At 51.2% G+C, this 10,503-nt stretch overlaps 1 protein-coding gene across 2 annotated transcripts in view; it reads left to right on the top strand.

Annotated features, from left to right (window-relative positions):
* TMEM273 (transmembrane protein 273) overlaps nt 1-7,019 on the top strand; it is a 31,323-nt gene extending 24,304 nt beyond the window's left edge. For both annotated transcript variants that reach the window (XM_006167415.2, XM_027767841.1), the window contains one exon: nt 5,877-7,019. In XM_006167415.2, the coding sequence (XP_006167477.1) occupies nt 5,877-5,901 (25 nt within the window). In that variant the 3' untranslated portion in view covers nt 5,902-7,019. The remainder of the gene's footprint in view (nt 1-5,876) is intronic.
* Nucleotides 7,020-10,503: the final 3,484 nt, after the last annotated feature.

Below are 10,503 nucleotides of genomic sequence, written 5' to 3'. Positions count from 1 at the left end.
CGGCGTTCCCACTGCTCCAGGAAATCTCCAGAACTAGATGCAGATCCCATTTCAGGGACATTTCAGTCCTAGAATTCATACAGAGTGAAATTTCATAAAGCCCGATTTTCATTTCTGATGTGCGTGTGCGCATGTATCTGTGTGCATGTGTGCACATGTGTGCATGTAGGTGCGTGCATGTGTGCGTGTGGGGGTGCATGTGATGGCTCCTAATGAAGGACCCTGATGCACCTGTGTGTGGGAGGAGACGCTGTGAGCAGTGCAGCAGAGGCAGGAGCAGTCTCTCTGTGCGTGCCCACGTGGGCAGATATCACTGCTTTTTGTGTCTGGACAATCTGGGTTATTTTGAAGCAACAGGGCTAGAGGAGGCCATTTCCATAATCCAGCCAAGATGCTACAATAGTTTCTCAATAATATATATGTGTGTGTATATGTGTATGTGTGTATATATGTATATATGTATATATATGTGTATATATAAGAAATCAGCCCCCCAGAGGGGATGGCCACGCCGCAATCCCTTCTCCTCCATTCTCCTCTCGGGATCTTGGGCACGCACACACACGCGCCCAGCGTGAATTTTAAGCCACCTGGTCCGGGACGCGAACCGCGGTCGACTATGTGGGAGTCCAGTGACATAGCCATTACGCTAACTGCTGGTTCCCAAAAATCAATATTTTGAAAGTGAACTAGAAGGAAAGGAATGTGAAGGGGTGGGAGGGAAGGAAGGTGGGCGGAGGGAGGGAGGGAAGGGAGGACAGGCAGGAGAGGGAGCAGCTGGGCGGGGGCACACATTCGGGATACGTCCCTCCTGCAGGTATCAGACCTGACCCTTTGCAGGCCGAGAACTTGTGAAGAGCAGGCACAAACCGTTTCCAGAATGGACACTAGGTGGAGTCTGGTGGAGTGAGTTGTAAAAGTGATCACTGGTCCTACGAGAAAGGAAGGTGTCTTCCCGTAGTGGCCTGGCCCTGGGCACGCAGGAAGGGCAGGGCGTCCCAGCCCCCAATCAGAAGCTTTTGTACCGGGACACTGCTAGGAGACCAGGATCAGCTCCCTTGGGCAATAGCCTTGTGGCTTTACTTTAAATCTGGCCAAAGTATTGCAGGATCAGAACTCGGAGGCATTCTGGAAAGTTCTTATTTAGTGGTAGTTGGCCAGATTTAAAATAAAGCCAAGAGGCATTTGCCCAAAGGGGGCTGAGGAAACTGGATTTTAGCCACGGGACAGTTAACTTTTTCATTTACCTAGATAGTCTCTTCGACAGTGGCCAAGTTAACTATTAGCCAATTTAGTTCACTTGATGGAAAAATTTTCCTTAAACATCGCGGTGTCATCAAACTTTCAGTCAACTGATACTCTGTTTCTCGGCGCTGCTCTGGGGTCTTGGGGCAGACCAAGCCTGCATGTGTAGGGCAGGGGCTGCAGGAGGGGGAGGACCTGGGGCCCCCGACTGGGTGAGCCCTACCCCAGGGAAGAAGGCATCTCGTGGGTTTACCACTTCACTGCGTTGCAGTCCACATTCATGAACCCCGTCTTCACTCACCGTAGCCCTGGGGGCTGTACCCAGAGAGCTGCCCCGCTGTGAATTGTCCCCCGTCCAACCTACCCAAGATGGGCATGGAGCCCTGGGACAGTCTCTGATCTCGTCTGACATCCTCTCTTCTTAAAAACAGAAAACAAAACAAAACAAAACAAAACAACAAACCCTTCCAATGCACGGAAAAGGTGAAAGTGCAGTGCAATCAACATACACTCTTCCCACCCCATTTGCTTTATCCTCGCAAGCAGAACTTCTTGGAGAGCCGATCCGCTTACAAATTGGTATAATTATCATGATATATTTCACCTCAAACTGTATCACCGTCATATCTCCTATGTGACTACAGGACAGTGCAGAAAATAAAGCGAATTCAATGACATCATCTATTATACGGCCCATACTCCAAGTGTTTCAGAAGTATCTTTTGTCATTCAATTTTTCCAAACCAGGAAGACATTCATGTTTAATTTCACCTCTTTTTAATTTCCTTCAGCATCAAGCAACCCCTCTGCCTTCTTCCCCCGTGGTGGTGCCAGTTTGAAGAACCCAAACCAGTAATCCCATGCAATGTCCTGATTCCTGGATTTGTCAGATTGCTTCCTCCTGCATAGATTCAGATGGAAAGTTCTAGTCAATACCACAGAGGCAACGTTGTGTGTTTTTTCTGGTTTTGCCATAGGGTACATGCACTCGCCAGAGAGACAGCGAGAGAGAGAGTGAGAAAGCACCCCCAGGGAGGCTGGCCACGCTGCAGTCTATTCTCCTCCATCTCCTCTCGGGATTGGGGACACTTTTGGGGATTTTGCCCAGTGTGATTTTTTTTTTAATTAATTTTTTTTTTGGAGAGGTTTTTGCTATAAGGCACACGCGCTTGCCAGAGAGACAGAGAGAGACAGAGAGAAAGTGAGAAATCATCCCCCCGGGGAGATAGCCACACTGCAATCCCTTCTCTTCCATTCTCCCCTCGGGGTCTTGGGCATGCACGCACACGTGCCCAGCATGAGTTTTAAGCAACCAGGTCTGGGATTCGAACTGCAGTTGACTACATGGGAGTCCAGTGACATAGCCATTACGCTAACTTTTGGTTCCCCCAGTGTGATTTTCAAACTTCTGGATCCAGGACTTGAACCAGCACCATAACTACCACACCACCTGCTGGCCCCTTGTCATGTGTCTCTTGCTGTCTACATGGGAAGGCCCAAGCACCAGGCCAACTCGCTGCTGGTGTTGATGCCTCCTTTGATCCCAGGGGAGGAAGCACTTCGGGGTCTCTGCGTTGTAGCAATTAGACTCTCCCTTGGCCATTAGAGAGCGGCACAGAGTGGCTGGGGCCGGGGGTGCCCTGTGATTACTTCTAGTCACGGTTCGTGCTTGAATCACTCATGGCCATTGGTGGCTATTCCACTTCACTCGCTGATTCTAGCATCCTTCTACGTTCGATGGCTACATTCTTCTGGGGAGACGAAGCGTAGTACTTTCCCCTTTCTTCTTTTCTCGCTTGTTGAGTGTTATCATTATGGACTTGACCGCCTTTAAATTCATTACCATCACAATTCATTTAGAAAATTATTTATTTTCAGAGAGTGTGGTCCTGGGTAGTGTGTGTGTGTGTGTGTGTGTGAGAGAGAGAGAGAGGTCACCCCCAATGAGGCAATGTTCACACTGCAGTTCTTTTCCCTCCATTTCCCCATCCCATCAGGATTTGGGGCACAAACACACATGTGCCAGGCATGTTTTTCAAGCTGCCAGGGCTGTGACTTGAACCACAGTTGGCCATGTGGATCTGGCTCCCTCAGCACAGCGCTTAATCACCGCCCCTCCCAGCCAGCCAGTGGTTCTTTTTGATGGGTAAACTGTCCCAGCTTTGATCAGAGCAAGTCATTTCTTGGGGGCTCCGGTGCTCTTTGGACGGGACCCAGTTGGTCGTTGAGCAACTCCTAGACTTCAGAGGCGCCAAGTGTCCCGGGCACAGCTTGTGCTGCTCCGACCTGGAGTCAACCATTTCCCCGAAGACCCCGTTCTTCTCTCTTCCTCCCTCCTGCCCTCCGCCCCTTCTTTTTTCTCTCTCTCACTGTGGAATGGTTTTTGGAAACCACACTCTGGCAATGTGTGCTCAAGGCTGCTGCAGGGTCCCTGCTGGTAGGCCTTTCCGGCAAGCAGGGAGGGGACCAGGCGGTGGTGAACTGCTGGTGCAGCTGGTCTCACATTCAAAGTGTCTTGGGTTCTTGTCCCGGGACTTCCCTGAGCATGTCAGGGACAGGTGTGACCTTGGCCAACCCCATAATCTGGGTTGGCCAAGACTTGGGGTAGGTTGTGGCATGAGGACCCTGTTGAGGATGCCTCTCTCCATCTCTCTGTCTCTCTATCTCTTTCTCTCCTGGAAGAAAAAAGAAGTGAAGAGTCAGGATGTATTTCAGCCACAGTTGATGGCCCATGCTTCTTGCTAAGGGATTCCTATTCCACATCTCTGTCTTGTTTCCTCCAAAGAAAAAACCCTGGTTCTCAATCACGTTGATATTATTGCTCATTTGCTCGCCCCAATGCTAACGCAACATACTTCCAGAAATTACAGCACGATAGGCTACAGATCTGTGTAGTGAACTTGGAGACCTTGCAGGTGTTCTGCCCTAACTTAGCTCTGTATGTGTAGAGTATTGTGTTAACACTGGAGTAGTTACCTCCTCTGTGGGGTTTTGTGCTGTCAACTGGATACAGAGTTAGAAATACTTGTTCCATCGTGTGGGCTATTGTACTGTTTCCATTTTAAATCCTCTGGTTCTTAAATATGTAAAACATGAACATGGTCCAAAGATAGACTAAGCACACAAACTGGGAGGCGCTTGACCCCTAACCGCCGACTCCTCCCCCGCTCCTACCCACTGCTTTGAAGTTACAATTTTCAACAGTTTCTAGTTTATCCATCACTTTCAAAAAGTGTATTTAATTAAAAAACACTTGACCTAAAGATGCCATACTTTATACAATGTACAGTGTTTACGCACACACATATACATGTACATCTATGTTTTCCAGTACTTGCGTGGTTTCATTTCACTGACTTTCTAACCCACTTGGCATTTACTTCCGTGTGTGGCATGAGCTATGGAGCCAGTTTGACCTTTTCGCAAAGGGTGATCCAGTTATTTCAAAAAGCGACCCTCTCCCCCGGCGTTCATTTTTTACCTTTACAATGTCCTAAATTCCCGTACACCAGGGGTATGCGCAGTTACTCACGCTCCAGAGAGACTGAGAGAGCCATTGCGAGATGCTCCACCGTCTCGCAGGGAGGCCCCACCTCCAACACACAAGAATGTCCCTTTTCAGGGCAGCTTGCTCATCCCACTCTAGTCCAGGTATTCTTGCATATTTATTTATTATTTTATTGTAGAGGTTTTGGATTTAGGGTGAGTGTGCTCACCAGAGACAGAGACAGTGTGAGGGAAAGTGAGAAATCACCCCCAGGGGGATGGCCATGCTGCAGTCCCTTCTCCATTCTCTTCCTGGGATCTTGCGTCGGCAGGCACCTGCACCTGACATGAAGTTTAAGCCGCCAGTCTGGGGCTCTAAACGTGGTCAGCCATGTGGGAGTCCACCGATGTAACCACTATGCCACCTGCTGGCCCCTCTCGCATATTTGTTTTTCCATGAGGACTTCAAAATTAGCTTCAGAATATTTCTATGGAAACAAATGTCTTGGTATTTTATTGGGGTTCCACTGCCCAGATCTGTACGAACTCTTTAACTACAGAAAGTGACACTTTCTCAAACATATACCTCTCTTTCTTTTTAAGAGGTTTTTGCCACAGGGCACATGTGCTCACCAGAGAGAGAGAGAGAGAAAGAGAGAGAGACAGAGACAGTGAGAAGGAAAGTGAGGAATCACCCCCCAGGGGGATGGCCACACTGCAGTCCCCTCTCCATTCAAATTTGTGCTCAGCGTGATGTTGAAGCCACCGTGTCCAGGACTCAAACCATGGTTGGCTATGTGGGAGTCTGGCGACATAATCCCTACACCATCTGCTGGCCCCTCAAACATACACCTATTAACTTCGGGGATAATTGATTTCCTTTTGTCATCAAAGTGGGTGAGGTTTTGTGGCCCTGATTTGGGCAGGCGGACAGCCTCCAGGTTGAGCTCTGTCTGCGAAGCTCTGCCCTTTACCTGGAAACCACAGGTCCACAGGCCCCTTTCTTGTGGCACGAGAAGTGTCCCACCTTGCCGGGATTTGCTGGTCCACGCTCACGCCTGCTTAGTCGCATGTCACACAAGCACGGGCAGGAAGCAGAGCACGGTCGCCCTGTGCAAGTCCTCCAGATGGCCCTTTCTTTCCAGAGACGTGCGGGTGATTGAGCTGTAAGCGAGTGGCCGCATGAGGAGGGGCTCAGCCACCTGGACAATGCCCGTGGTCACAGTCTCGCGACGTCTTGAATTTGATGGCTCAGGCTGGTGGACCTACATGGACTCATTTCGGGAGGTAAATAATGGAAGCAATCTTGTACTTCTTCTGCAAGAAGCTGACTGCCCAAGAAGGAGGCATGAACACTTTCGCCAGGAATAGGAAAAGACGGAAGCCACAAATCTATACCACTCGGCCTGGTCCCCGGGCCGGAGCTGCCCATCCTCCTGTGATGACATCGTGTCCCTGCCAGTGGGCTCCACCTGCAGCAAGTGCTCATGGAAACGCAAACCAAGCCCAAGACACAGCTTCCTCAGCTCCACCCTCTTACTGACAGTTCCACAGCCCTTTCTAGAGCTGTTGGCTTCCCCTTCTTAGCTGCCAGGAGGGTCCCACAGGAAGAACAAAGCTGTGACATGCAGAGGCCCTGAAACAGGGTGACCACGCAGCAGCGTCCAGTCCGTCAACGAAAACCGACCTTGTCAAGGGGAAAGTGGCAGGAGAGGAAGGGCCCTTGCCAGTCAGGGACTGGCCTGCAGCTCTTCACATCATGGAGCCCTAGTGGGTTAGATGAGAAAGCAGATGCCAGGCTTGCAGAGGGCTACCAGTGTGAGCCAGTACTCTGACCCTGCGCAGTTATTCTGTGGCTGTCATTACAGCGCGCAGGGCGTATTCTTGGAAGGCATGACCCACGTCACCCTGCACTGCCACCAGGCTAAGGCTCTGCGGTGCAGGTCCCAGAAACAGTTCTCTCCCCTGTGATAGTAACTCTGCTTGCAAAGCTGCATTAGAGAATATTATTTGCCTTTCCATTCAGCAAAAGTCCGGATGGCTGTGTGGACTGGTTCTCCTTGGATCGGGTTATCCTCCTTGTGAGTGATGAAAGATGAGCTCGGTTTCAAAACGGAGTGCTGTGTTATAATAATTTGCCTGGATTCCCAGAGCGTCTTTTATCTGACTTGATAACAATGTTGTTCATTAACAGCCTTTGTTAACTGATAACCTAAAGCGGTAATGTGATACTCATAAGCAATTTTCTGTGTGTAAGATAGAATAAACCATCTTGTAAGGGATCTGTTAATTGATTTGCTTCTTTTAGCAGCATTTTAATTAAGACATCTGGTTTGAGAATGGCAGAAATGCTTATGAGCTGAAGGCGAACACCTCTGGATTGTATTTTAGGCCTGCCACAGAGCCACGGGGCCCCTGCCCCACCCACCTGTGTTTTTCCGGCACTGTGGCCGGGTCCTGGTTTTGTGCTGGCCCCTTGTGCGGTCCTGTGTGGGAGCAGAAAGCACCATGCTACAGACCGGTGTCCTCTCCCCAGAGGGCGACGCTCGATGTCATAGGGAGGCAGAATGGGCAGAGGTCCCGTGGCCATCAGTTCTCCCTGGCTCATCCCCCAGACCTAAGCCCAGTGGCTTCCTTCTGGAAATCCTTCAGGTCCTACTGGACACTCTCCAAAGCCCCTCTTGACAGACCTTGTCCGCTGGAGGAGCTCTTGGGGGTGGGGCTTCGACGGGCCGTGGCTCCTGGAAGTGTTTCCGAATCAGCCTCACATCACTGTCTGCTTTGCGGTCCTGAATCCGACCGTTCTGCCGTGGTTGCTTCACCCTGTGGTTTGTGCACGCTAGCAGACCCAGGGACTGGGATAAGCCCTACTCTCCCAGCCCAATAGGCCCTCGGGCCCCCAAACACATGCAGTCCTCCCCCAGCAGCAGCCCACTGCAGCATGGACAACACCAGGCCCAAGGGGAAGGGGAAGATGACCCTCTGACATGAAGGAGCAGTCATCCCCCCTGAGTGCAGAGCTGCAGACGTGGTAGCTGCGGCTCAGGGCTTCAGACCTCGGCACCTGGAGGCAACGGGAGCATGGTGAATACATTAAGCATCATCTCCAGGCGTATCAATCTGTGTATCTAGAAATTAAATAGAAGTTACAGTGAGTCTATAAAATCCATACACAAAAAAACGAAAAGAATGTGTGTACCTGTGTACTCCTCGTATGCGTTAACTGCACACATATACAATTCTAAAAAATACTGAAGAGTCAGGATGTACTTTTCTGTTCTTCTATGCAAAAATGTGTCCTGACTTCTGGATGACCCAATATATGGAGGTCCAGAGGAGTAAAACAACATCCTTTTTCAGCATTGAATTTGGGGAACAGCTGAAAGGCAGACAAACAAGCACGTAAGTGCAGTGGGAAATACGAGGGTTATTGTGCCTTTCCAACGACTCATGACCACGTCAACGTCCCTCTGCAGCCTCCAGGGTCCTGTTGGTGTCCTCGCCGCAGCCCAGGTGAGGGGCGAGTGTGACTGGGCTGGAGTGGTGGCGGCGCAGGTGCAGAGGATGGGAGTGTTCAGACGGATTCAGAGGAAGAGAAGCTAAGACTTGCTGATGGGTCGATTCCAGGCAGGGTAAGAACAGAAGGACTCAGTGCCCCTTCCAGGTTTGGGAGCCATTGACGAGATGTGGAGAGTCCTAGGCTGCTGGCCCAGGAAGGTCTGCTGCTGGGACCCTTGTGGGACAGCCGGCCTGGCAGGGCTGAGCCCCTTTGCCCCTGTGCTGACAGGGCTCCTGGCAGCAGAGGCTGAGCTGAGCAGTCTGGCTATAAGAGGAGGGGCAGTGGCCTGTGACAGGAACAAACGGAGCCCGGGCCGGACTGCACTCGGGCATGGCCTGCTGACTGGTTCTTTTCCCTTCTGAGTCATTTGTCATAATCTCAGACTTGTCATATTAATTAACCATCCTTCAAAGAATATGGTTTTTCATAAGCATGTTATCATCAGATGACAAATGAGTGACCCCTCTCCCAGGCTGTGTACACAGACGCAGGGACGCCATTCGGGCCTCGCACAGCTCGCATGGGAAGTCTGAGTATTCCTTGGTTCCTGGTCCTGGAATTTCAACTGACTCGTGACTTTTTCCTTTTTCTTTTTGAGAGAGAGAGATTTTTTTTATAGGGCAAGTGTGCTTGCCAGAGAGAGACAGAGAGAAAGCGAGAAATCATCCCCCAGGGGAGATGGCCACCCCACAATCCCTTCTTCATTCTCCTCTCGGGATTTGGGGCACGCGCACATACGTGCCTGGTGTGAGTTTAAGTCACTCAAAACGCTGTGATCCCCAGCCCCGGCTTTTTGGTCAGCTAGGAGCATGGGCACGTGCCCCTAGGCCTGGCCTGGGAGGGTGGTCCAGGAACCAAACTCCAGCCTCCATGAGGGCCCGTCCTCACACAGGCAAGCCCTTCCACTTGTATGACCATGATTGGGCCAGACTGTCCTTGCTTGGATGACCTTAGCAGTGTTGAAGAAGACCGGTCAGGCGTCTTGTAGACTGCCCCTCAACTGGGATTTATCTGATATTTTTCTCATGAAGATAAATTTCTTTTAAGCTAAGTTTAACCTAGGATTGATTGCAATCGTTCAAAAGCCGGTGCTCACTAATCCTGATTATTGCACAGGTAACACCATTAGCCGGAGTGCGGACCACACCCACCTCCACCGGACCTGGGCAGGTTTAGTGAGAAGTCTTCCTGTGCAAATGGGGAGAGGCAGGTGTCTCTCTCAGGAGCGAGGGCAGCTCTGGTTAGCATCACACCACCACCGTGTGCCTGAAGTAGCAGCAGAGACTGGCGGCTCGGGCCACGCCAAGCCAGGATAGAGGCCACACGGATGTCCTTCACCTGCCTGGGCCGGCCCGCTGCCCTGCTCATCCTGCGCACAGCCAGGGAGCTCCGGGGAGCATAGGCTGAGCTCTCTGGGTTTCTGAGGTCTAGGGAAGTGGATCAGAGCTGCCTATTATTTTTCCTACTGAGAAAGAGCTATAACAAAGCCTTCACACACAGGGAGATGGGGACGCCAGCAGGTGGCATAGGGGTTACATCAGTGGACTCTCACATGGCCAACCACAGTTCAAGTTCAGACCTGGTGACTTGAAAGTCACACCAGGTGTGTGTGTGTGTGTCCCCAAAATCTCAGGAGGAGAATGGCAGAGACAGGAGTGTGGCATGGCCCTCCCCCTAGAAGTGATTTCTCACTTTCCCTTTCACTATCTCTCTCTGTCTCTCTCTGGTGAGCACCTACGCCTTATGGGAAAAAGAAAAGCAAAAAAGAAAAGAGAAAAGCCTTCACCATATGGTTCTGATTTTTTCTCCTTTCCTGAGTTTAAATCAGGAGAGGGCAACAAGTTGCGAGTTGAGCACAGCTGCTGACTGAGGGGGGAGCCGAAACCGAGTCTGAGAACCCCCACGTGTGCTCTGACGGGCGTTTGCGGCCAGCAGCGAGGGAGGGCCCTACTGTCGCTGCCAGGGCCCTCCCCGCAGACTCCTGCCCACCCTTTCAGAAGGTCCCCCTGCTGCTGTTACAGAGGATGCGCCTCTCGCCTCTGTCTAACCCCAGATCTGGCCACAGCGAGGACTCCCACTGCCCCAGCCAGCCTGGACCTGGGGCCACTGAGTTCGGGAGTAGAGTGGAACTGGAAGCTGTAAGGAGATGGCTGGTCTCCGATGGAAAAGGAGGTGACAGGACCAGAGAAAGCCTTCTGCATTACCGGAGGGTG

This window comes from Tupaia chinensis, unplaced genomic scaffold (assembly GCF_000334495.1).
Source record: "Tupaia chinensis unplaced genomic scaffold, TupChi_1.0 Scaffold144750_1, whole genome shotgun sequence".
Taxonomy (NCBI): Eukaryota; Metazoa; Chordata; class Mammalia; order Scandentia; family Tupaiidae; genus Tupaia; species Tupaia belangeri.
This window is presented reverse-complemented; position numbering and strand designations above follow the sequence as displayed.